General features: G+C 50.7%; 1 protein-coding gene across 1 annotated transcript in view; it reads left to right on the top strand.

Annotated features, from left to right (window-relative positions):
* USP10 (ubiquitin specific peptidase 10) overlaps window positions 1-26723 on the top strand; it is a 71361-nt gene extending 44638 nt beyond the window's left edge. The window contains exons 5-14 of the mRNA XM_059153347.1: window positions 10002-10093; window positions 10617-10726; window positions 11144-11199; window positions 11435-11538; window positions 13766-13865; window positions 14609-14786; window positions 17517-17682; window positions 20529-20673; window positions 22421-22486; window positions 25704-26723. Of these exons, the coding sequence (XP_059009330.1) occupies window positions 10002-10093; window positions 10617-10726; window positions 11144-11199; window positions 11435-11538; window positions 13766-13865; window positions 14609-14786; window positions 17517-17682; window positions 20529-20673; window positions 22421-22486; window positions 25704-25891 (1205 nt within the window). The 3' untranslated portion in view covers window positions 25892-26723. The remainder of the gene's footprint in view (window positions 1-10001; window positions 10094-10616; window positions 10727-11143; window positions 11200-11434; window positions 11539-13765; window positions 13866-14608; window positions 14787-17516; window positions 17683-20528; window positions 20674-22420; window positions 22487-25703) is intronic.
* Window positions 26724-27056: the final 333 nt, after the last annotated feature.

Here is a 27056-nt window from a genome sequence, read left to right as displayed (position 1 = left end):
GTTTCCGCGTCCTTGCCTTTTGATCCAGTAATCTGCTGCAGCCGGGGGCGGAGCGCACCCGTCCCACGCGCGCCAACAGCTGCCCTGCACCTTTGCTACGTAATCCGTGACTTGGACTCCCTTGGCGCTGTTTCTTTTCTGTATTTCTTAGGGTGTAAGAAAGCATTTGGGTTTTTTCCCTTATTACTGCCTGTTTTGGATTGAGTCAATGGATTTTACTCAGCTGTAGTACACCAAGGTCAGTTCTTGACAGAAAAAGAAAAACTGCAACAATTTAGGTCAGAGTTGATGCTTTGTTCTGAGTGCTCAGGCTCAGAAGTAGGACGGATTTCAGTAAAAACAGCTGCATGATGTTTTTAAGTTAAACTAGGAAGTCCGACGCGCAGGGACTGCGTGCGTGTGTTCGTGTCTCTGGAGCTGGGGTCTATCCGGTTTCACGCTGCCGGGAGATCAGCAGACAGCTCTGCAGTGTCTTGCCTCCCCTGGCGGAAGTAGAACCAGCTGTCCCAGTTAGGCTTTTTGTGAAGCCTATGGGTGTAACATTTGGAACGTCGGGGCAGTGTCTGTCCCCGGGACAAGGATCAGTTGCAGGAGCGAGCTGCCGAATGCGCGGCCCTCTACGGATGGTCGCGGTTCCATCTGCACATTCTTCTGAACAGTCGTGGTGTCTCGAGTTCTCTCAAGATGAGAAGATAATTGGCAGGCCGTGGATTCTGGGCTTCATATGTACATACGTTTTCAAGTTAGATGATTTCTTTATTACAACTTCTGGAATGTATTCATTGTAAGAGAAAGCTGTCACATGATAAGACGATAGAAACCTTTGTATAGATCAGTATGTTAAAAGTTTTATTTTTAAAACTCTACATGAGAAATGCATCAGTGGGATGCTTTTAAAAATGTGCATTCTAAGTTCAAAGTAATGATGGCGTTATAATAATACTTTTGTTCCTAAAAACCTCCCATTTCTAGGAAATTTTCCCAATCTTTATTTAAAATAAGAAAAACTTCATTTTAAAGGTTTTGGAACATTTTGATCCTGTGACTTGAAATGTGTTTGCTGTGTTGTACATTTGTTAAAATCTCACCTGCTCAAGTCTGCTGTTAACCCGAACACGGCTCTGGGCCCCTTGTATTAGCAGGGAGCGCCATGCCGGGCGCGGTCAAGTCTGTTGGAGTTGAGGCAGGGCCGCCCCAGCAGGGTTACTTCCTTAATCGTAGTTTGATTAGATTAGTCCGGTTGAGAAGATTTTTTCATATTCTGAGGGAAAGTGTAGCTCTTTGTAAAACACTTGATTCTTTGAGCCTTTTTATGGGGCCTTAGACATCTGGAACGCAGCTGCCGACACTTGTGAGCGGTGCTTCCTGTGAAACCACGCGCAGCGGCACCGGCACGAAATGCCTCTTGGGATCACACACACTTGGGTCAAGTGGTGCTGCTTGGAAGTGTCCTCTTGGTCACACTGCTCTGTAGAGGTTTACTGTATAAAAATGATGAGCTGTATTCCGTTTGTTGTAAGACCTACTACCGCAGACTTCCCTTGAATGGGCATGCTTTTCAGCGTAGGCTCACTTGTTGTAAGCCATGTTGAACGGTGTGACATTCTCCTTCCAATAAAAGAGCTCTTGATTGAGGTTGGTTATCCTCAAATTAGCATAAGCATCTAACTGGTTCTAACAAGAGAGTACTTTTTGCGTTTATTATGATATTTATTAGCTTGAGAGAAAGAGGGAGAAGGGAGCAGTTTAGACATCAGCTTCTTCCGTTCTGAGTCCTTCGAGTAATACCAATAGCCACAATCGATTTTTTTTTTTTTTAAAAAGCCCAGGCTCATTTATTTTGGATGCCCACATTTCTGGATTCTCTGCCCTGTCATTAAGTCTGTGCTTCATAAATGCCACCTGATTTTTATACAACTACCAGTGAAATACAAACGAGGAAACACCTACTGTAAACAGAGAGTAAGAACCCCGTATAAGGCATTTTGAATGGAAATACAGCAGCTCGTGAGGAGTTGTAACTGTCCGTTGAGTGGGTTCTGCTTTCACCTTCTTGGTGTAGACGTCAGCGTTTTGTTCCATTAGCTGTTCTTCAGAAGTGTAAGTTTGATCTGAGGAGTTGGAAGGGAAGAGCACTTGTCTGGGCATGCTCAGTGCCTTGCCCAGCCCCACAGGACGGTGGGCACCAACACAGAAACCCACGTGGGCTCGCAGAGGGGTCTGGCTTTCAGCGCGTGGTTATTGTCAGTCTGAGAGGGAATATTTGGCACTTTTCAGTAGGAACAGCTGAACTAGGAGGCGTGAACAAGAAACTTGAAATCTCAGTAGCTTGTATTTGAAAGTGGTTGCAAAATACCAGATTTGTCCATGTTCGGGAGTAAGTTTGACAAACACGAGTAGCGCAGGGATTGGCGACGCCCGCAGCTGGGGGAGCGCCTGTGGTCTTTTGTGGTGACGCATAGATCCTTGTGATGAACCTTTACTTTTTCTTGGGTTTTCACTAAGAAACATTTGTCATATCCCAAACCTGAATGTGTCAAATGCTTTCAGATCACAAATAGAGCTATTTTGTATCTTACCTTTTGGTTTTAAAATCTTATATCAGTGTCTTTTGTTTTAAAAGAGTGGAAGTCATGGTGGGCACGGGCTGAAGACCTACATGAAACGAATCAGAATTCCAGTGCAAAGAGGAGGAAGTAGACTGAGGTCTTCGACGGCTCTAAAAAATCTTCGTGAGGAGATCGAACCACCTAGTCATACCATTTATTACGAGTTTTAGTCAAAACCTACTGAATATGTGATTCTGCACAGTAGTTATATACCTAAGATTTGTTCCAGGAGAGCAGCAGAATCATGACAAGTCAGGTCTGCTCAGAAAAATGAGTTCCTGTGTCCGTATTTATAAACAAATACATACCTTGTAATTGATCATTTTTTGGTGGCTTATAAATTATATTTATACTTACCTCTTCCTTGGGAAATGATTTCTTAAATATTTTGCATTTCCTTTTCAAATTGTCCAAAATAGCAAAGGTTGTGATGATGTAGCATGCCTTCCGCTGGAGAGGTGTGGCACCTGTTTGTAGAATCCCTCCCTGCCTGTGGATGGAGAGTTTCCGTATACGTGTGCATATGTTCTTGCTGGTATTTATGATGTGTCTTTCTTCTAGAACTGAATCGAGAGCCCTCTACCTGTAAAGCTTATGTTTATCTGCAGCCAATGGACAGCGGTACATTTTGGTCACTTTGCTGTCCTCCAGCTGATTAAGTAACCAAGCTAGCTAGGATGTGTTCTTCCAAAGTGATGTAACAAAGAAAACGAAAACACTTGCAGGACATGCTGGGTAGTTGAGGAAGAGGACCAGATACTCGGTCAGTGGCATCAGAATGTTGATTACAGGTCACTTACTGGGCCTTAAGAATCGAGGAGAGTTCCTACTTTGTATTTTCATAGAACTTAAGTGGTGACATGACCTCTACATCCTAGTTTTAGCTAAACAAAATTTGATGCACAAAGTACATGTAAAAATAATCCTATCTTATATTGACTTAAAAGTTTACAATGCAAGTGTCGCCACTGAGTTTGTAAATCGTTTCTTTGGAATGATTTGTGGCAACATATGTGAGCTACTGTGTATGTCTTGAAATACGAGAAAGGCTGTTAACCACTCAGTTTTTCTGTACATCAGCAGATTTCATGAGAAAGTTGAATTTTAGTTTAGCCACCTAATGTTTAAACTGTAAAAAAGTGAAGACACCAGCTTCAGTTTTACGCTGTTTATGTGAAATGGAGTCATTCTGGCCTTCTGGGCTGTTCTAGTTACATTGTTCTGGGCAGCCACACCAGCCCTGTGAGAAGGGTGGGTTGAGGAGGCTGTCCTCTGCAAGGCTGCTGTGTCAGTGAATCTGAATAGTGAATTACATGATGATAATGAATTGGAAGGAAGGCGTTTGGACGAGAAGTTTGTTACTACTGTCAGCTTCTGATCATTTGCTCTAAAAGAAGGTGAGCTAGAGAACCAGCAGTGATGTCTTTGCAGCACCGGTCAGTCTTTGAGCTTCAAGCTCAGAAGTACTGTGCCTTCTGTCCTTTGGCACCACTCTGCCTGGCCTTAATTCTTTTGACCTCGGTAAGTACAATGCTTGTTAGACTTTAAGGTAGGAATACGGTAGTATATGGAACTAGAGCCAGGAGTGGTACCAAAACACTGAAAGCAGTTTATCACACTGGCTTGTCGCAAGTCCAGAATAACTGAGTTGTAGCAGCAGGATTCAGTAATAGTGACAGGTGACAGTGGACAAGAATTAGGATTGTGTTGTGTGTGTGTGTGTGTTTCACTGGGCGGCAGCTGAGCTCTGTCCATGTTGGTGTCTGGCTCAGTTTATGGTTACTGAAATTCTTGAGGGGGGGAAAGGCCCAATATATACTATGTTACAAAACCAAAACTTGACATTGTTTGGATATTTGTTTCTTTTCTTTTTGCCTTTTTTTTTTTTTTTTTAAAGATTTTATTTATTTATTTGACAGAGATCCCAAGTAAGCAGAGAAGCAGGCAGAGAGAGGAAGGGAAGCAGGCTCCCTGCTGAGCAGAGAGCCCGATGTGATGTGATGCGGGGCTTGATCCCAGGATCCTGAGATCAGCGACCTGAGCCGAAGGCAGAGGCTTTAACCGATGAGCCACGCAGGCACCCCTGGATATTTGTTTCTTAAGAGAACATCATAGATAAATTTAACTTTTTACATGCTTTCATATCTTTTGAAGTATATTCTGTATATTCACAAAATGTTCAGTACTTAATTTTAAGTAATTTAACTTCTTAGAGTACTGAAAATTGTTGGTTCACTTAAAGTTTTCCATAAATTTCCTTTCTCTTCCTTTTCCCATCTACATCAGTTTTTTCCCCCTTGATTTATTTATTTTAGAGGGAGGGAGTGGGTGTAGAGGGAGCGGGCTGGGGAGGGGGATGTCCTCAAGCAGACTCCACCCTGAGCGTGGAGCCCAAGGTGGGATTTCATGTGGCGCTCGATCCCAGGACCTTGTGATCACGACCTGAGCTGAAATCAAGAGCACGATGCTTAACCTACTGAGCCACCCAAGCACCCCAGTTTTTTATTTTCTGGTAAGGATAATCGGAGCCTGTGATGAGCTGGCTGTCCTGCTGGGTGTTCTCTACACTCCTGTTACAGGATTTGGTGTCTTCACTGCAGCCGGGCCTGGTGCGGCTCGTCGGCTCTGTTACGGGGAGGGGTGAGGTCTTCTGTTTCAGTTGCAAAATGAAGTGGCAGAGCCAGGCTTTTACACCTGGTTGTCTGGTTTGTCTTCTGGGCTCCTGTCTCCTTCACAGGGACACCTGCAGGCTTTGTGAACAGGTGATAGCATGACCTTCAGAGTCTGCTGGGCCATTTCTGATAAGCACGAATGGAGTCATTTACCATAACCAAGACCTTTAGTCTCCAGATGTTTAAGGCACCCCCTGTACTCTTAGTAAGTACTTTGTGTGGGCCACCCACTATCTCGGTCAGTGAGTTGTGATCAGCTTTGTCATAAGTGTTGTCTAAAGAATAAGATAGGGCAGTTACAGATGTCTACTCCTAGTAGCAGAAAGAGCAGTCATCATTTGCAGAGGGGGTTGGGGGCCAGTAGGAGATGTGCTGGAACCTGGGGACGGCAGGATGAGGTTGGGGCAGCGAAGGCCTGGAAGTTATGTTACCTGGCGAGGGAGGACTCAGCAGAGTAGTGAGCATTGTGAGGGAGTCATCTGGAAGGAGCTGCACACCTCTGATACAAGGTGGCGTCCGCGGTGCCTGCTGCCACAGAGAAGGGCTGGGGCTTGCTCTGGGTGCCTTCAGGGAAGGCTGCTTCCATTCCAGGCTGGCTGTCTTTGAGAGTGGTGTTGGGCTCATGGAAGGCACGAGTGACAGAGTGATACTCTATTTTAGCTTACGTAAGACTTGCCAGTGGAGAGAAAGGTTTTCTAGAACAGCAGCATAACTATTAAGGAAAATCTAGATTGTTCACTCTTTTTTCTCAGTATAGAGGAGTCTATAAAGATACTAACTTTCAAATTTATACCAGAGACTTTTTTTCCCCCCCCATAGATTTAGGTATTTCAGAGAGGGAAAGAGTGGACAGAGGGAGGAGCAGAGGGGAAGAGAAAATCTCAAGCAGACTCCCCACCGAGCAAGGAGCCGGAAGTGGGGCTTGGTCCCCGGGACCCCGAGATGGCGAGCAGAGGTGAAGTCAAGGCTTGGCCTCTGCTCCGGTGGAGCCCCGGGTGCCCCCTGACTGGAGGCTCTTCCGAAGAGTGTTAAAAGCTTGAGGCTGGTTCAGTAATTCTCTGATAAACATCCTGGTGTCATTTTGTTGCACATAGTGTGTCTGAGGTTTGCCGTGTTCCTTCTGTGCACGGATGGCTGTTCGGAACTTGCAATTGTTACGTGCAGTTACGGAGCACACCGCTAGGTGATGCTGAGAGCCATGAGTTGAACATTGTAGAAGCCGAACGGCAAAACTGGCGTTTTCCTGTCTGTCCCCTAAAATAAGTGAACCAGAAGCGATGGCCAGAAGCTGGCATTGCTTCAAGGGAAGGGTTGATGCAGAAACTGAAGGTTTCTGTCCAACCGGTATACCTGCTTTCCAGATGAGTGGTGGGCGGAAGTCCACTGCCGGCCAGTTTGCAGTCGGACTCGCTCTCCGTGTCCCTAGCCTTGAGCGCTTCACCCTGCAGCGGGCGCTTGCTCTGGGCACGTGGCTCGGCAGCCAGGGGAAGAGAGGCGCCTTCTGAGGGGCGTCGACTACTTAGTTCTTGATGTTTTGCACCTGTTTCCCTCTCGAGAGTGGCGGCCTTGTCATAAGTTCCTTTTTTAAAAATTTCGTAAGATATGAATTAAAAGCAATTTGACCAGCTATAAACATGCTTTTGAATCTGTTGAGAGAGTTAACATGGGAGGGCAGTTTCAGGTCTTCTATTTCAGTCCCTGGTCATTTTCTTTCCATTCTCCTTCAGTGTCTGTACTAACAGGGATTACTGTCACTAAGCTACTCCCTGCTGTCCTCTCCCCCTGGTCTCTGCCCCTGCCCTCACCCTAGATGATGTTGCCTGTGTCCTTATTATCAGAGGAAACTGAGGTTCCTGTACCTTGTCTTTCCCCACCATAAACTGGCGAGTCTGCCCTTTCTAGCTGCTTTCCCCCAACAGCCCTGGGAGCCTCTCAGGGACCCCATTGGGTCTCACAGGCTTCAGGCAGCAGCTCCATTGTGCACTCCCTCTTTGGAGCCCTGGAACCTGCTTTCACCTCCACAGCGAACTCAAACTGCCCTGCCTTGTGGAGGGCGCTGCGTGCTCTTCCTGGCTGCTGCTGCCACGTGCCTGGTGCTTAGGACGCCGCTCCCGACACATCACTCCTCTTGAGGGCACAGCGCCAGCCCCGAGCTTCGGGCCCGTGTGTGTGTGTCTGTGCGCGTGGGCATGTGTGTGCGCACGTAGATCTGTTGCTTGCTGCTCTGTGGATGTAAGTACACTGTTGACTGGTGTAGTCTGGGTACCTCTTACCAGCACCTCTGAACTAAACTTGTGATCACATCACTGTACGAAGCAAAAAGAAACCTACCCCTCCGGGTGGAAGGCGCCATCCCCCAGCCAGGGCCCTTGTGTCAGCTGCTGTTTGCTGTCATTGGCCCCTGGCCCCCTCACGGTGTCTCATGGTTTCTCCAGTCTGGGGGTTGGGCTGACCATCCCCTCCACTGGCCCCCTTCAGCTTAGCCTGCACTGGCTTTTCCCTTGTTCAGTGTCCACAAGCTTTCCTGCCACAGGGCTGCCTCCTAGTCACCCCTGGGCTTCCTGTACCCGGCGCCCAGGCAGGGTTCTTCGAACCACAGCAGGTCATTGAACAGAGGCCCTTGTGGCAGGAGAGCAGTTGATTTGGAATCTTACGGTTCCGTAAAGACATAGTGTGACTGTTGGTGGGTAGAACGTGCTATGGCAGAGAGCCGCAGGGCCGCGCCAGAGTATCCATTTGGGATTGATGCTTATTTGAAAATGCACAGATTTTATTTTTGTGGAGTAATTATATCAAAATAATTGCCAGTCTGTGGCACACGCTAGAGAGTATGGACTGTTGTGAAAACATGCATCAAAGACAAATGGACAGCTCCATTGTCCATGGGCGGTCTCAAGCCCGTGGGGTAAGTTAGCACGGGAACCTTTTAATGAAAGGTTTGTAGAGCGGAGCCCCTGGGTCATGTCTGCTCAGGGACACAGCCTGTACCACGTCCCTAACCCTCTGGACCTCTGTTCTCACGTGTAGAGTGGGTAGGAGGATAACCATGTTTCTTTGTAAGGGTTGTGGGACGGTTATGAACAGTGCAGCTGAGGCCCCCAGCACAGTGTCCATTGCGCCCGGCACTGCCTTTGCTGGGGGCCCTCCTGTGGTGCTCGTAGTTCAGGTCTAACTGACGTGGTCCACACTGAAGCCCGGTGCTGTGCCTGTAGTAGGAGGGAGACAAGAGCTTTGTAAGCCCAGACTAATTGAATAGATCCCACCGGGTTTCTTGAGCCTGTAATGCTTTACTTTTTATAAAGGGGAAAGTTACTCTGTGTGCTTCCTCAGAGGAAGGCTGGCACTTACTCTCAATGGAGAGAGGGAGAGAGTGTGTGTGTGTGTGTGTGTGTGTGTCTGTGCTGGTGTGGACATTAGAATTTTGCAAATTAAATTCTTCAGTTAATGCTTAAGTCAGACCTCCTGGTCCAACTGCATTTTAGAATTGAAAAGCTGCTTTTGTTTGAGTGATGCCTTGGATGGATGTCGGCAGCAGATGTACACGTACTTATTTCTTTCTTTTCTGGTACACAATTTAAAAGTGAAGGGAGGCAGCGTGCGGTGGCCACAGATCACGGACTTCAGGCCCCGGCTGCACTGCCTAGCTCCTGAGTGCCCACAGGCCAGCTGGGTGATGCTTTCTTGCTGGCGAGAGGGGGTCGGGGTGTTCTGGATGGCTGAGGTTCAAGTGCGCTGTTAACAAGTTTAAGTTGTAAAGCACTGAGTGTAGAAGGTTTCCATAACTTACAGCTGTCACAGGTACAAGATTCTTTTCTTTTTTTTAAAGATTTTATTTATTTATTTATTTATTTGACACAGAGAAAGAGAGAGAGAGATCAAAGTAGACGGAGAGGCAGGCAGAGAGAGAGGGGGGCGGGAAGCAGGCTCCCCGCTGAGCAGAGAGCCCGATGTGGGACTCGATCCCAGGACCCTGAGATCATGACCTGAGCCGAAGGCAGAGGCTTAACCCACTGAGCCACCTAGGCGCTCCTGGTACAAGATTCTTAATGGGACATAGGGAGACTTTGTCTTGTTTTAAAGCATTTCTGGGGAAGAAAATTGAAAGCATTTAATGAAGTGTTAAAGCGTTATATGAAGGTGGTATTCACATCTGTCCGAAGGTGGAAAAGAGGTATGTGAGAGGAGGAAACTGAGCATAATGTGTTTCTGAGTGGAGTAAGGGCGTTCCGGCACCCCAAACATTCCAGAAATTGGAATTCTAATGAAAAATACAGTTTAGTTATTATGAGACAGTCATCCTGGAAAGGAGTATTGTCCATCACTGAGTGGTGGATCACCCACTGTGGTGTGTTGGGGGCCCCCCTGCCGGCTGAGGCTCGGGTTCGGTCTAGCGGTGTTAGCAAGGCCTGCCTCAGCCCGGGGTGCGGGGGAGAAGCCGGTCTCTCGGGTCTCTGTCACCTCTGTCACCGTGTATCTCAGCCTCTTCTGCTATTTGTTAAATGAGTTGTGTTCCCCGGTTCCGTTCCCACAGAAAGACGAACGAGTGTTGGTGTTCCCTGGGGGGAGATACTCAAAGAACTGTTTGACCCTTACCTGGCGTACGTGGTGTGGGACAGCACGCAGCTCCCACGCGGCTCTAACACTCGCCAGCCATCGAGCGTTTATTCCATGTGTCCACTCGACGCCACTAACCTCTTCAATGTGCTTCTTCATCTTTCAGAGTTACTGGAGAATGTAACCCTGATACATAAGCCAGTGTCATTGCAACCCCGTGGGCTGATCAATAAAGGAAACTGGTGCTACATTAATGCTGTATCCTTCTCAAGTGCCGTCCCTGGGGCCGGCCGGCCGCGCCCGGCTCTCCCCTGCGCCTTTGCTCCGTGCGGCTGCCTCGGGGCCTCTCCCTGAAAGTTTGAGTCCAAAGACTTCGTTCCTTGCTCAGTCCACCTACCTTGCTTATAAAGTTATTCCTGACCCCCCGAAAGATGATTTGTTGACTGGTGAGTGACAGAATCAGGCGACTCTGATTTTCACTAGCATGGCCCTGACTGATGGGTCAGCGTGTCCACTTAAAATCAGAAATGTTGTTTTAATTGATTTATCTTGGTCGAATCCAGTTTTTGTATGTAAATGCTGATTGCAGAGTAATCCCTTCCGTGGAAATCCCAAGACGGTCATCCTCATGGCCATTTGGCGTGTCCCTTTTTATGTTCACGTGTGTAAGTTTGCAGCGCCCTTGGCTGACTCAGTGCTACCTGCTTTGGGTGAGATGCACTTTTTAGCAATGTGGAGTGTCTGTTGCATTTCCTTTACACTTCCTTACTGCCGGTACCAGACACTGCAGGCGCTGGTTGCTTGCCCTCCGATGTATCACCTGATGAAGTTCATTCCTCTCTATTCAAAAGTGCAAAGGCCTTGTACGTCGACACCCATGATAGATAGCTTGTAAGTAAGGTGCTGACAAGTGTGTCAAGGGCTGGGGTTTTTGCCTCTGGTAATTCGAATTCAAATAGTTTAGCAGGTTCTTAATTTTTTGCAAACGAGTCCTATGATTTTATTATTATTATTTTTAAATGTACTGTTCATGTTTTTATGTGGAAGTTAACCATCAGGGGAACTGGAGCCTTGTTTTCCTGCGTTCCTCAGATGTTACCCAAGTGTAGTGTTTACCAGTGTAACGTGAACTAGATCAAGACCTTACAGAGAAAAGACTGAAGAACTCACCAGCGATTATAGCATTGGTTACTTAGTATTTGCCATCTTCATACTAAAATGTTCTGCTTAGCCATTGAGGCTCTTTAGTAAAAGTATGTTTTTTTTTTTTTTAAATGTACTAAACTTTTGTTTCCCCCGTGTTTATAGTGTTCGGCTAATGAATGAGTTTACTAATATGCCAGTACCTCCAAAACCCAGACAAGGTGAGTAAAAATGAGGTCTTCTGATGCCCATTACATACGGACAGTTAGGAGGTCTGATGACTGAATGTCATAAATTCAGTCTTGTTGGAAAGAAAATATATTTAAAATGCAGATGCTACACCTGTGCTCTTCTTGGTGCTGTGTGAGGGCGGAGGGGGAGTTCTGACGCTGCTGCTTTTGAGCATTTGAAGACTCCATTTTCGTTACGAAAATCTGTGTCCTGTTTCCATTGCAGCTCTTGGGGATAAAATCGTGAGAGATATCCGCCCGGGAGCTGCTTTTGAACCTACGTATATTTACAGACTTCTGACGGTCATCAAGTCGAGCCTGTCTGAAAAGGTTGGCACTGCTCTCTCGTAGCCAGTAGAAAGTTCGCCCCGTGCTCTGGTCGCGGCTGCACTGCTGCTGTTCAGTGCCCTTGGCACATTGTCAGTGCTGGGGGTCGGGGGCTTCCATAGATCTCAGATTGTTAGGGAGTTGCTTGCTTGATTGAATATTAAAAAATACGATCACCATGATCAGAGCCGGCTCATGCATCGTTTTCGGTGCACCAAGTACTCCTGTACGTTCCTTCTGCACGTGAGCTTACTCAGGCCGGTGAGTGGCGCTTGCCTCCTTGTTGCAGTGGAGAAAAGGGAGATCCTTGTCCGAGGTCACACAGCTCCTGCGTGCAGGGCCTGGTATCACAGTCCGCTCCTTGAACGCTGCTCTGCCTCTTACACGGAGCTTGGTGATGGGGCCTGGAATGACGGCGGCCTTCAGCAGAGCTGAAAACATCCTCACGTGTTTTTAGCAGTTCCTTGTCTCCTGTCGAGATGTTTAATCATGCGCTTTGCTCCTGAAGCAATGGGACCAGGGGCCGAGGAGGTCTTGAGTAGAGTTTGATGTGGGTCATTATAAGCATTTGAAGTGATGCTTAGGGAAATTATTTAGAAAGAAAAATCATCTGAATAATTCCACTAAAGCTGAGTAAAGCAATATGAAGCTTCTTATTCTGGAGAAGGGTGACTGGCCAGGACAGGGTAGCTGGATCCCACCGGGGACACTTTACTGCTCCTCTCGTAGCTGTCAGCTCGGAATTTACACTTTCAGGTAGAAATGTACAGAATGGTGGGAATGCAGAAATGGATTAGACTGTGCCCTTCAAACAGCTGACCGTCCAATAGGGGAATTAGATCCAAGAAAATAAGCTAGCAAGAGAAGTACTAAGATGAATGTGCACACCGGTGCTCTGGAAGCCAGAGGGCGGCCGTCCACTCGGGCGGAGGTAGAGGGGAAGCAGCGCATCTCAGGGGGCACCCTGCTCGGAAGTTCTGCTGGCGGACAGAGGTGTCTTTCAGTGTTACATGAATACTGGCTCTGTTCTGTCGGCTCCGCCACACCACCCCCAGGTCGGTGATGGGATGGAAGCACTCATAGGACTCAGAAGCTGTAACTCACAGGGTTTAGTCCAGTGCAGGGACACAAAAGTGACATCAGACGTCCGCGAGAGACCTTGAGACTCCTCTCGTGGTGTGTCAGGAGAACGCACTTAATTTCTCAGCATCAGCGTGTGACAGCACGTAGAAAATGTCTGCTATGGAAGCGCATCGGAGACTCAGTGCTCCGAGGCTTTACCAAGGACTGGTCTGGAATTCCAGATTCGCAGAGGGGAAGCAGGTGTGCGCCCCTAAACCACACTGTGCGATTTCGGCACAGTCTCTTTTTCATTTCTTGAAATGAGGGGGGACCCCTCCCCCCCCAGATCCAGGTACCCAGATGCCAACCAAAGACCATCCTAGCAAGCGGACCTCTCCACGAACAGCTGCCTCGAGCCTGCTGTGTCTGCTCTTTCTGCATCTTGAGCGAGCCAGTGTCTGCCCTTTCCCACACGCAGAGCGCCCTCCACTCCTAAGAGCTGCTCTCGTCGAGAGCTACAGCTCTGTGTGGAGCAGACAGATGCGCCTGGAGGCGGCAGGAGGACTTTGAAAATCTTGGAACATGTGGTTATTCTCCAAAGAGTGAAATGGGAACTAATCCTGAGATCGTAAGACGAGTCCGTGACTGCTGTGTGACTCATCTCTGAAAGATTCTGCTGGGGTGTGTGTGTACAGCCGTTAGCTAAATCTTTGTCTCAGTAGCGCTTTTCACCTATAATTTGGGTCCTTTCCCCTATAGTTGCCCATCATCAAAAATAGAAGGAGACACACAGGGCTGTTCTCCACAACCCCCGGTGTGACTGTTAGGCCCTGGACCTCTGTTCCTGGTCTTCTGTTTCATGTCAGCAAAAGAGCAACTGTTAAGTGACTGTTTTTTGTCATAAAGGCAGCACATATTTATTGTAGAAAATTTCAGAAATACGAAAAGATAAAATTCCTGCTCATTCTGTACTCAGAAGGATGGGTTTGATCCCCCACCCCCACCCCCCGTTCGTCTCCGCCTGCCTGTTCAGTGGTCCGAAGCGGAGCTCCGCTTCGCATTCAGTCTTGTTGGAAAGTTCCGAGGAGACCTGTGCATGTATAACGATCCCTGCAGTCCTTGTGTGGGGACCGGTTAAAATTAATGTGCTCACATCTGGCCTTTTCAGGGTCGACAAGAAGATGCTGAGGAGTACTTAGGCTTCATTCTAAATGGACTTCATGAGGAAATGCTGAACCTCAAGAAACTCCTGTCACCAAATAACGAAAGTAGGTCATGGTCTGTTTGCCACAAACCTGTGAGGACCTTTCCTTAAGAATTCCCCTTGAACGCTTGTCACCTGCCCAAGTGGTACTTTGTTCCTCCCCATGTCTGTGACCCTTGGGTGTCCCTTTATCACTAGGGCGAGTCTGATGGTCTTTACGTTGCTTATAAGACCATTGAGATTGTTCTATTTGGATAAATTAAAATATATCCAGAAGCTCTGCTTTTTTCCCTTCAACTCTTTACTGAGGAAAGTTATGACACCTTCAGAAGAGCTGGGAGAGGAGTTGGTGAACACTGTCGAGGCGCTGGCCCTGGCCCTGCTGACGTGCTGTCATGCGTCCTTCCTGTCTGCCCCACGCACTGCACGTGGCGCCCTGAGTGACACACATTGGGTTGCGGATACCAGCGTAGTTCGCCCCTAAATGCCAGAGCACGGTTCTTGCGGGAGGAGGGTGCTCTCCGTGTGACCAGAGCCCCTTCCCGAGCTAGGAGGACTGGCCGCAGTGACCCAGGAATGCCCACTTTCCAGTCCGCCCTCGGATTTCTCAGGTGCGCTGTCCTTGGCGGTTCCTGCACACAGGGGTCCGGCGGGCGGACACGTTGTATTTATTCTTAATGTCGAACACACCCTGACTTCACTTTTAAAGCTAACTCTGTGCGGGCAGCTTCTGTAGGACCTTTCTTTAAAAACGTTTTTGCTGTTACTGTTGCTAGTGGTAGCTTAAGCAGACTGTCTCCTTTTCAGAACTCCCTGTTTCCAACGGACCCAAAAGCCACTCAGTGAATGAAGACGAGCAGGAAGAGCCCGGCGAAGGGAGTGAGGACGAGTGGGAGCAAGTGGGCCCCAGAAATAAGACTTCAGTCACTCGCCAGGCGGAGTTTGTGCAGACCCCAATCACTGGCATTTTTGGGGGACACATCAGGTTTATTATGCTTTTATGGAATACTTTAGTGCTTGCCTGCTTGCCTTTTCCAGGGTTTTGCTGCGATAAGACGTGTCCAAGAAAGTCTGGACTCGATGGCTTGCCTTTATGCCCCTGTGCCCGCTCTGTTCCCAGACTTCCCTGTGCTTCCCTGCTCTCGTCCCACACGGCGGTTCGGCACAGGGCGCCGGTCCCTGGGCCCGGCGGCCGCCCTGACTCCTGACAACCCCCCCCCGCTCCCCGAGCACCGCTCGCCCTGAGCGAGCTGCACTCCGCTAGGTAGAACGAGCAGGACTTGCTAATGGAAACACATGTTTCGTTAAGAGAAGACATTCTTGTGTCTGCTGGAGAGTATCAGGCGCCTGAACCAAGTGAGCTAGAAAGGTGAAGGAGACACTCTGGGCACCTGGGGCCTCCTGGAAGTGCCTGGGCCCCCCTCCTGCCCCAGTTCCCGTCAGCCAGCCGCTCGCTGCTCTTTCATGACGTCCTTCTAGACGGCTTCCATTTGATCGCGTTAGAGCCGTTCAGGACCACTGTGATGTGGGACTCACGAGCATGGGGGCCGTCTCCAAGGAGGTTAGTCATCCAGAGTCCCAAAGGGCCTCGTCAGAGTGGGATTTCCTCTCGAAAGGCCTCATGTTATATCCCACAAGGGCGGTTTTTTAGTGAGACTCAGCCTTGGCTTATCCCAAATGCTCTGTATCCAAAAGAAGTAACGCCCTTCCCAAGGCATGGAAACTTCCAGCAGGCTGGTAAAACCTCAGCATGTCCGTGAGCTTCTTCTCAAGCCTGTCAGCGCTGCAGTGTCGGGCGGGATTCCGAAGCCGGTCCCCCCGAACGAGTCATTTCTGAGCGCTTCTCTGTGGCTACTGCCTGCCGACCCCTTTGTGTTCTGGAGTCTCCCCACATGAGCCTCTTGCGGTCAGGGGTGCTCTGGGGAAACGCCCAGCCTCTCACTGCTGCCGCTGTAACTTGTTTTTGCAGGATGTGATTCCTTGGCCTGGACCATTTGGGGAGGGGAAGCAGGGATACAAGTCAGGCGACAGCAGTGAGGGCAGGCTGGCTGTGTCCTTAGCTCGCGGGGAGCTCTCTCACGCTGGCGTTCTTGGGCCGGTCCCTTAGGGATGGGAGAGAGGGTGAGGGAACAGCCCGGTGGGGAGGACGGCGGCACCAGGTCTGCGCAGAGGGAGAGCATCAAAACTCTGAGGCCACTGAGGCCAGCATTCCCAAAGAGCCCACACTTGTTTGAGAATAACTGGTGGGAAAAACCAGAGTCCACTTTGTAGAAATTTCTAGCTTGGCCTGCATGGCTCTGCCAGGCCTCTGGCCTCGGGGTGGTCTTTTTATGTTGAAATTGGTTGTTGACATTTTTGAGAAACAATGAAGATAGGAATTATTTTTTATAAGTTAGGATACTTCTTTCCTGTGTGAAGTAGTAGTTAGTCCCATGAAGTGTGCTTCCTTGTTCAGACAGCTGGACGGTGGAGGTCTGTTTTGTTTTGTTTTGTTTTAATTTCACCGTCTTTGGGTGTGTGTTCACGGCCCTCTGAAAAACCAGCTCCTTTCCTCACCTTTCCCCTCAGGCCACATCAGTAAAAGTCTAAGCCATTGGAGTTAGGAGGGCCGCCTCTTGATTACTCCACCAGTTTGGGTTTTTAAAAAAAATTTTATTTATTTATTTGACAGCGACAGTGAGAGAGGGAACACAAGCAGGGGGAGTGGGAGAGGGAGAAGCAGGCCCCCCGCAGAGCAGAGAGCCCAGTACAGGGCTCAGTTCCAGGACCCTGGGATCATGACCCGAGCCGAAGGCAGACGCTTAACGACTGAGCCACCCAGGCGCCCCCCCCTCCACCAGTTTTTACCTCCCGCCACTCTCGGAGCCGGGAGGGGGCCGCTGCTCCCCAGTGGCACCCTGGAAGGGAGGGGGCGTTGAGGTGTGTCCCAGCGCCGCTCTTGCGCCGCTCTTCAGCAGTGTGGCACGGGCACGGGGGCCCTTTAGCCGGCTCTTCACGGAATCTGCCCCCTAAAGCCTCAGTACCCACACACGCCCGTTTGATCCCGTCCGTGAACTAGGTCACTCAGACTGCAGAAATGGAATTCCTTGTTGCGCTCCTGGAATGTAACTTGCCAGGGCTGAGAGATGGGCCGAGCATAAGTTGTACTCAGAAAACTTAGAAAAAGAAAAATGAAAAAAACCAGCTAAGAAAACAAAGTTGAATTGGCAGCCTTCTTCTTGAGGTTGGGGGGTAGCCTTGTTTCCTGGAGTGTTCACTCCTCTCCTTGTAGGGGGGAAACGCCATTAAAAATATTCTGTTTGCATTGGGGTTTCCTCTATTTTATTGGAACGGGCGATGATACGATGAGAAAACAGAGAGTGTGAGCATTTTGAGGCCCCGGCAGGAGAGGCGCATTTTCTGGCTGGTGCGTTCAGTAAAGTGTGGAGTGGACGGGCAGGAATTCGGAAGATGAGCGTGTTTTCTTCCCGCCTGCTTGTGCGGGGACAATGGTCACCCTGCGGGTGGCAGCTGGAAACAATCAGGAGGTGGTGTTCAGCAGGATTATTTCCAAATTCAGTAAATTTTTGGCTTTTCTGTTCTCTCTGGTCTTCTAAAGATGACACTGAGCGATTTCGTTTTCAGTTAACGTGTCTTCTCCTGCTGGCTTGCCTTACCGGAGAGCAGGGCAGAGCGGTGACACTTACAGTCTTCTGTTTCTGTCTCTGCCTCTCAGGTCTGTGGTTTACCAGCAGAGCTCAAAGGAGTCGGCCACTTTGCAGCCTTTCTTCACCCTGCAGCTGGACATCCAGTCTGACAGGATCCGGACGGTCCAGGATGCGTTGGAGAGCTTGGTGGCAAGAGAGTCTGTCCAGGGTTATACCACAAAAACCAAACAAGAGGTATACTCCTAGTTGATCTCGAATGTTGTGCTGAGGCTCCCTGGTGCGGTGGAAAGAGTCCAGAAGTGGGAGGGCAGAGAAGTGCCTTTGCATTCCGCCTCTTAACCCTGGTGCTTAACTGGTTTGGATTGGAAGTTTCCACATTTTTGGAATGAAATGGTCAAGGCAGATGCTCCCGGCAGCCTCCTTTACCTCGAAACCATGTATCCCAAGGTAGTGGCCGCTTGGATTGTTTGTCTTGAGCTACTTTTAATTTTCTGATCGTCGAATTACGATGGGGTAAAAATCAGTACCACCTCTCACAGAGGCCGCACAGCTTCTTTACATCCCTGACGCCGGAGAGCAGTCCACAAGATCAGTTAGGGGAGGAAGGAGACTCCAAACCTGTCTATTTTTCATTTGCTTGTAGGTCTTCAGGGACATCGACAAATAGAAAGTAGCTCTTTTCTTGTCTGTTAGTCTTTCATTTGATCTGAAAAGGACAGAAGCCCGAGTCCTTTAGTTTTCAGGCGTCAAGGGAAGCAGATAGCTTCGTGGGGTGTACTTGTTGGCCAAGGCAGGAGAGGGCGAGAATATTCTGGTCTCAGAGAGCTTACTGGTTCCTGGGGTCCAAATGTACAGCTGCCGCCTGTTGTCCACGTGGCGGTCGAGGGGGTCTTCTCCTTTGCTGAGGCGATGCCTGTGAATGTGGAAAAACATACGGGGGAGGGGACCACAGGCTAGCTGGGGGCAGCGCTCACCTGCACAGTCCCTCGCGTCCCTGGGGAGCCTGCTGTGAGCAGACTCTGGCGGCCGAAGGGGCAGGAAGAGTAGACGCTGCCAGCACCTCGCCGAGCTTGCTGGGCCTCCCGGGCCGGGCAGCCCGCGCTGGGGAGCCGAGCGGAGGCGGGCTGGAGACCTGCGGTCATCTGGGGCCTCCTGCTTAGACTGACGAACCCATGCTCTTGGGGATCCACACAGAGTTAGGCCTAACCCTCCACCACGTTTTCTGACTTGCTTCTTCCCACGGGTGATTTTATTTAAAAAATACAAGTGGTAGGAGCGAGAGACAGAATCTTGGCACTTGTCTTAAGTGAATAAGCGGAGTCTGGCGGTGGAACTTAATGAGAAAGTGGGTATTTGTTTTCGGGGAGGTTGGTTGGTGTGGCTGAGTTGCGCGCTTGGCTCATTCTGTGGCAGCTGCGGCTGCGGAGGTGGCGTCACTGTCCCCGTGGCTCTCTTCTTGCTGGCTGTCCTCTGGCTACCCGTGGAGGTTGGTGGGCGCTCATCCCGCTGGCGGTTTCCTGCCTTTCCCCGGGCTGCCAGGAAAGCCCCCTCGCCGGTGCTTTTCCTCTCTTGCTCCTGCTCCAGTTAGCTGTGGGCTTGCGGAGGGTGCAGACGAGATGGGGGGGGGGGGGCGGGAGGGAACGGGGCTTGTTCTAGATGGCAGATGCAGGCAGAAGAGGCATTCCGGAGAGCCGTGAGGAAGGAAATGGAACCGCTCAGTCGCAGCTCTTCGGTGGTGGTGTGTTACCAGACCAGAGCAAGAACACCCAGACAGCAAATGGTTGAGAAAGGAAGATTTCAGACAGTTCCTATGGGGTGGGGATATTTGGAGAGAGCAAGTATCACATGTTCTGGAATGTGATTTCTTTAAACTTTAGTATTTTATATTTTAAGGTCACAAGGTTTTTTGCTGTGGGAGCACATGATGAAGGTCGATGGGAAACTATGGTTATATAAACTACTTGCTGTATAGAAAATATCTGGTTTTCTTGGGTGAAGAAAAGTTTGTCTCAGTTTGTCTGAAAACCCAAAACATAGGCAAAAATTTCAGATTAGTTACTTAATGAATTGCCTGAAAGCTAGAGGTTCTAATCCTGGGTCACCAGCACTTACAAGCATCCCGGAGACACTTTTGTCCCAACTCTTCGGTTCACAGATAAGGAAGCTGGAGTCCACTCGGCAGAACCCCGGTTTCTGACTGTTGAGCTGTAGCCACACTTGTCCATCATTCACATGTTTTGTTGGGTGTGGAGACACCAGGATGCAGACACACGTTGGCACTCTGGAGGCACATTGGGTGGTCCCACAGCAGGGATCGGAGTCTGGGTGGGAAGCCAGGTGCCCATTCAGACACGGCCACCCGGATACGAATGTGGTTTTCTGAGCACTTCCTTGGTTTCTCATCTATGTTTTTATCTTTTGGATCGTGATGCAAACAAATTTCTGCCAGAAGTGTTCTTCATGTAAACACAGGAAGCATCAAAGGGTTTATAGGTACAAAAAACAATAAATAAGAGGAATAAGAATGGCTCGTGAGGACGCATTTTAATGAAAAGCAGCATTTGCTAGACCTGCAAAAGCATGTAAGGAGCATATAAATTGATAAAACTGGCACTTGTAAAATTAATGGTTAGAATAGATGGCTTTTGGGGTATTGGGAAACACCCTGGCCTCACTTTGATGACTGGTGTGGGACTTGCTAGAAAGCGTGTTAGTGCATACATAATGCAGAGTTCTGCTGCAACGTTTGCTTTTCAGTTTCTGTGCCTGTGCGTCGTGACCGTCACAGAGCAGGGCTTCTGAGGGGGGAGTTCACACGTGGACTCTCGAAGCCATGGGGTCTTCTGCGGTTGTGTTCACAGGATGGTGGCCTTTCTGTACGAGGAATATCAGCTCTCAGAAGGCCTCTTAGCCGAGTGTTAGATGTTGAGAAGCTCCCTCCACCCAGCAACGGCCGAGCGGTGCTGTCCTGGACCCCCAGGCCACGGGCTCTTGGTGGGGGGGGGGATCCTTGTGTGATGGACGTGCGTCTGCTGCTGCATGAAGTAAGGCGCGGGGTCCTGCTCTGCTTTGTGCCTCAGGTGGAGATAAGTCGGAGAGTGACTCTGGAGAAGCTCCCTCCTGTTCTGGTGCTGCATCTCAAGCGGTTTGTTTACGAGAAGACGGGGGGATGCCAGAAGCTCGTCAAGAACATTGACTACCCTGTGGACTTGGAGATCAGTAAAGGTAACAAACACGGAAGGCAGGAGGGTTCGTGGTGACACCTGTCGGGGAGTCCGTGAGCTCGATGCTTGGCATTTCGGTCTACTTCTGAGAACAAGGAAGTTCTCGTGACTTTCTGGTTTTCAGTTTCTCGGCTTACCACAGATTTTTGTCTTATAACTGGCACCAAAGAAGCTCTTGAAAAATAAAGGCAAAGATGAAGAAACCATATACTCTTACTAGATCAGAAGAATAGAGATTCTGTCCGTCAAAATGAGCATTGTTTTTCTAGAAAGTTTTATGGGTTAGTGGTACAAAATCGTTTTCTTTACACTAAGTGTTAACAACTGCCCAGCCCAGCCTGGTGAAAGGGGCTTTTTCAGTGAAGTGAGACAGGGTTGTCCATAGGCCCCTGGGGATTCCTCCGACCTCTGGTTGCAATGACACTGGGTCAGGTTTGTGGCTTCTTTTGGCCACGAGTCTCTGTCAGGTAACCGGGGCTCAGCAGCCTTGATGCATTTTGACCAAAGCACCAAGTTCAGGGTGTTCTGGTGAAAGCGCAGCTTGAAGGGGAGCTGTCCTTGAGCTTCGGGGTTTGTGAAGAAGGTACTGTGCCGTCCTGCCTTGACTGAGAACAAGCTGGAGGCAGTGTCAGATCATCAGGGAGTGTGCAAGACAGAAAAGCGGTCGTGGGATGTCATCGCTGGGTTCTGCAGAGGAATGCAACTGTCGCCTTCCCCACCACGTAGCATGGCCACACTCCACTCCTTCCTGGGCCTGGGGCCTCCCAGACTGGGGGTAGCTGGCCTAGCCTAGAGCCCCAGGCAGGGACGCTGCGTTTCTGCAGCCGGTCTGCAGCTGACGGGCTGACTCCTGAGCCGGCTCGGGGTCCCCCCTCCCACCTTCACCTCGGAACTGCTTTGTTCAAAGGCGGCACGTTTTCCTGATTCCGTTTGAGAACCAGAAAGGGGAAGAAATACCAGCCGAGAATCACATACCGGGTCACATACCAGGTCGCCGGTGCTGTCGCGTGAGGCGCACACACTGAGCCCTGCCGGGTATCCTGTGCCCCATACTCTTGCCTCTTCCCTCCTGCCCAGATAAACCGCCTGCACTGCCACAGGCTTTGTTTACAGACCTTTGCTGGCTGCCTGTGCTCTTACTGCAGCTGCCACCTTAAATGCCTTCTAGAAAGGAGTCAGCTAAGGCAGGACCCAGAGGCTCTGGTGTGGGTCGTGGGTGGGGGATGGGAGGGGCCGGCTGGTAAGGACCGTGCGGGGCCCATCTGCAGGCGTGCTGCCCCAGTAGGGGGCCCTGGGGCCCGGACGCAGGGCTGTGACGCCTGCCCAGCTGGGGACCAGTGCCTCTTTGGAGAGACCGTCTGACTCACACAGTGGAAGTTCTGTGGTCTCATGTGTGAAACATCCCAGTTCTTAGGTTTCCTGGAGCTGTTTTGTTTTGTTTCTGAGCGGGCAGCTGGCTTCTTTTCCAGTGTTCAGGGTATCTGCTTGTCGGGCTTCTGGCATGAGCTCGGTGGGCTCAGGATATTCTCGTGCCGCTCAGCTGCTTGCTGGCGGGGGGCGTTGCTGTGCCGCCTGGCAGCCCCCTGCGGGCAGGGCCTGCGCGCCGAGGGAGGCTGTGGGTTTTGTTTCCCTGCTGTGTGGGGTGGGTGCATGCGAGTGGGGACCATTGTCACCTCTTGGCTTCCATTACTCCGAGCCTTTCCTGAAGTGCTTTTATAGACTGGAGCTGTTGATATTTTGTTTTTCAGAACTGCTTTCTCCAGGGGTTAAAAATAAGAATTTTAAATGCCACAGAACCTATAGGCTATTTGCAGGTAAGTAAATTTGTCTATTATTTCCTTACTGAAGCAGTGATAGAAGGGTCTGTGCCCAGGCACAGTTTGCTCCAAGACAGCCTCACGCAGACACTAAACTCCTCCGCTGGTTTCCCCGTAGACTTGCTAAGTCAGGACGTCTTTTGATGAAATTGTGTGTTTGTCCTGACATCCGGTGCTTGAAATTTGACCGAATATCCTTTTGGCTCTAAGCTGAATCCGGTCCTTATTTAGCATCTTTTCTGTCTTTGAGTCAGAGGGGCAGGCGTGAGGCCGCTGGCCTGGCAGTTTAAGGCTGCAACCTTGGCTGCTGTGGTCGCGGTACCTGTGTGGCGGGGTGCTACCCGTGGAGGCGCTACCTCTGCGTGGGTCAGCACCTCGGAGTGGCCTGGTCAGGTTAGGAGAGAGGGGCCCACACGGACGGTCTGCTGCATGGTCTTCATTGCACTGGCTCAGCCGGGCGCCTGGGCTGCCACACTCCAGCTCAGAGCCCTCTTGGAGGGCAATGGCATACTCAACCCCAGAACTGGGGGCCCTGACCCTTCTTATCTCCGGGCCCTCTGCTTCCTGAGGCACCTGGCGTCCTTTGTCTGCCTTCCTTCCTCTTTTATAGCCTGAGTCTCCTGGGCCTTTGAGGCTTTATGTCTCTCTTGGTAGTCACCGTTTGCAACAACCGCGGGTGCTCTCTGGCCTTTTTTATTGGAATTTCCTACCTGCTTTGTTCTGTACACCTCCTTTTGTGTTGGCTTTGGTGAGCATGTTTGTAATTTAAAATGACAGGAGCGTTTCTTGACCGTCACACGTTCATGGGACCTTTCTCCTAGGGACCTTTTGTAGTATCTCTTTTGTTCTCGCAGCTGTCCTGAGGTACGGGTGGGGGGGGCCCCCCTGTCTTATAAAACAAGCAACCCGAGTTCTGAGAGAGACTCTCCACTCTGACCGGCGGTGGCCGGGCTGGGCTTCACACCGTCGCTGCCAGTCCCTCGTGCGCATTTAGGAGGGTGGGTCGGGCCCTGATCAGCGGGTCAGGTCCCTGTCGCACACGGGTGGGGTTTGGCCCAGTCCGGTCTTCCTGCTTGTGGCTCTGCCCTTTGTCTGCCCTCCCAAAGCCGTGATATGGCTTCTCCGCTGACAGGGTGGCCACACGCTCCTGTGGTGTCCCCAGCCCTCTCCTTGCTCCGCCTTGTCATGGAGGCCTGCCGCCTGCCTCGGAGAGGGATCTGCCTCAGGGATCCGGCCCGCTCAGGGCGCTTGGCCCTAAGGTCCCAGTGGGAGTGAAGTGCTGCTTTGCCGCTCCTCCCCTCAAGGCCATCGCCGGGCCAGGCTGCGATCAAGCTCAAGGAGCCCTGGGTCCTCCTCTGCCTGCCAGCCGTGGTCCAGCATCTGAGCTGGGCTGTCACTTGCGTTGCTGATTCCTCCTCTCACGGCTTCTAATCCCACATGAGGGCACTGGACTCGATGGGTGGCATTTTCTGTAAAATGTGAGGAAGGAAGCCCTTGGTGAAGACGGTTCTGACTGTGGGCCTGGGAGAGCACGTGAGTGCAGCACCGCCCAACCCCGGCCGCGTGCAGTGCCTGCTCTGGAGGATTGCGGCTGCAGGTGTCCAGAAGGAGCTGCGGATCCGCCGAACCACAGGTCCTTTACATCCCGCTGAAGGGTCACTTCCTATAAAGTCTTGTCCGAGTCATAGGTCTTGGAGGTGAAAATCCAGGACAAAAGCCCGAAAGCAGATTTGGGGTCCAAGGGACCAGCTGTGTTGAGCCTGTTCTACGCCCTTGAAGCCCGTGTGATCACGGTGACCGGCACCACCGCCGGCTTCCTGCCTGGTCGCCCTGCAGTCTTCCGCCCTCGGGTGTCCAGCCATGTTCGTCACAGGGATGGCTGGGGCCAGAGCCGGGGAGTCCTCGGAGCCCCAGAGACTGCTTTGCCAGAGGGACTGTCCTCCCGCCAGCAGTAGCCATGGGCCCGGAGCGGGCTGGGTCCTCCCGAGGTGTGGCCGCTGCCGCCAGAGCCCAGCGACACGCCCACCAGCTAAGTAGGGTGCCTCTCCAAGTGACTGTCCTTTTTGCCCCGGTGGTGGCACACAGCCTGCCTGGCTACGTTGCAGGCCGCGCTGGGGGTTTCCTTCCCCTAGCCTCCTGTCAGCTGCCTGGGCCCCTCCGCCCTCCTCCTCATGGAGGGAAGGTGCAGCCTTTGGTGTCTTTAGATGACAGATATATATTTTTTTTTTTTTTAAAGATTTTATTTATTTATTTGATAGAGAGAAATCACAAGTAGATGGAGAGGCAGGCAGAGAGAGAGAGAGGGAAGCAGGCTCCCTGCTGAGCAGAGAGCCCGATGTGGGACTCGATCCCAGGACCCTGAGATCATGACCTGAGCCGAAGGCAGCGGCTTAACCCACTGAGCCACCCAGGCGCCCCGACAGATATATTTTTTTTAAAGTAAATAACAAGTGGTATTTATTATAGTTATTTTGGCATTATTTGTTAAAAAATGAGAACATTTTTTTAAAAGGGAACAGGGTCATGGACTAGTGCCATGTTGGTGGGGCTGCTGCGCTCAGCCCGTGTCACAGCCCTGCTGTCCCTCCTAAGACGTGCGGTCACTCACCGTGATGACAGCCCCAGAAAGCCCGGGTTCTCAGCGTTTCCTGTTTTTTCACAAGCATGTTCCTATGTGTCCAGTGCCCCGTCTATCCATCTGCCGTGATGCAGTCCGCTAACCATTCCTTCTAGCGTGGGTGTTGCCGTGGGTCCGAGGTTGGACGCTCTCCGTAGAGCATCCGGAAGTGGGGTGGCTGGGTGAAGGGCATGAGCGTTGTGGGTCTCTGGGTGGCGTTTCTGGAGGTGGGTGGGTGGTGGGGCTGGGGGGTCTTTCGCGCTCTGTCCCCGTGTGCTCTCCTCAGCAATAGACATGGAGTGATGGGCAGTCTTCACCCGAGGAGCTGGCGTGCGGGATGGCCCCACAGAGCTGGCGTCTCCTGTTTGTGAGGCATTAAACATCCTTAAAATGTCATTAAGATACACACGTGTGACTTTTTCTGAGAATTTTTCAGAGTTTTGATGATGTGACCTAGCTTTGTGTAGTGACATCTCTGTGTCCTGCCTGCCTCGGAGAGGGGCATCGCATGCAGTGGCTCTGTGGGGGGGCTGGTGGGTGCCCTTGGCTGCAGGGGTGCAGCTGTCTCACCGGGTCGCCCGCGGGCCTCTCTTGCAGTGGTCTACCACCACGGCAGCAGCGCGACGGGCGGCCACTACACCACGGACGTCTTCCAGATCGGCCTCAACGGCTGGCTGCGCATCGACGACCAGGCGGTCAAGGTGATCAGCCAGTACCAGGTGGTGAAGCCCACTGCGGAGCGCACAGCCTACCTCCTGTATTACCGCCGCGTGGACCTGCTGTAGCCGCCCGCGCCGTGTGCCCGCTGCCCGCTTGCAGACGCCGACTCCCTCTGACGCCCTCCCTCTCTTCAGCGGCTCTCTAGAGAGACTCTTCTCCTTCGCAGAAATGGGCTGGAATGGAAAGCAGACACCGTGGGGCTTGTGCGCAACAGTTCACGTTGGCGTCCACCTTCCGGATCCAAATCATTTCGTTCAGACAGACAGTCGCTTGATTTAAGAAAATACACACAACCCATGTTTCTGAAATAATGCCGATTCCTGAGTAAGAAGGGGGACTTGCATTGATTCCCAGTCTAATTGCTTAGTAGAATAAATCCTGCACCAGCAACACTTGTAAATTTGTGAAAATGAATTTTATCTTTCCTTAAAAAAATAAATTTTTTAATTCATCACACTTTCCTTCCCACCCTTTAGTTTTTGATAAACGATAAAAATGAGCCAGTTATCAGAGAAGAAATAGTTCTTACTTCAAAAGAAACGTAAATACAAAAAATAAGTTGCTGGTTCCTAATAGGACAAACACGTTGTAATAATCGTGCGGTGAGAGGCTGTTCCGAGCACATCGCAGAGCAGATGTCTGGAGTTCAGATGTTAGTCCGCGTAGATGGGTGATTGTAAACTCTATTGCCATTAAAGATTTCAAATTGCATTCATGCTTCTGTTACACGTAATGAACAATGGGTAAAATAATGAAGATTGATATTTCCCTAAGTCGCTCAGTTTAATTCTGCTGTCTGCTCCTCTTATTGCTGCGTCTCTAATTGTACACAGTTTAGTGATCTCCAGGAGTACAGAAGTTGTCGCCCATCAATAAAAATTACCAAGTTGGTTTGAAGCTGTGCATGGTGTTTCTTTGACTGCAGTTGCCTCTTCGTTTCTGGAGTTCGGGGGAGGGGGTGCGAAGACACCCCCAGAATTGCAGTGAGCCCTACGACCAGGTGAACCAAGACTCGGGTTGTGCTCGTTGAGTATCTCCAGTGTTAGTGACTAGTGATCTGGGGAAATGGAGTTTTGGATCTTCCGGTAGCAGAAGAGGGGAGGGAGGGGAAGCGGCCCTGTGCTGTTCCTGGCCCCGGCGTGGTCAGCGTCACCAGAGTGGCGGCCTCAGATTGTGGCCGGACATCGTGCTGCTGGGGTGTCCCAGCAGCAGCTCAGGCGCCCGTCTTGG

Source organism: Mustela lutreola, chromosome 16, assembly GCF_030435805.1.
Source record: "Mustela lutreola isolate mMusLut2 chromosome 16, mMusLut2.pri, whole genome shotgun sequence".
NCBI classification, from domain to species: domain Eukaryota; kingdom Metazoa; phylum Chordata; class Mammalia; order Carnivora; family Mustelidae; genus Mustela; species Mustela lutreola.
The sequence above is the reverse complement of the archived record's forward strand: the minus strand, read 5'-3'. Positions and strand labels throughout refer to the sequence as shown.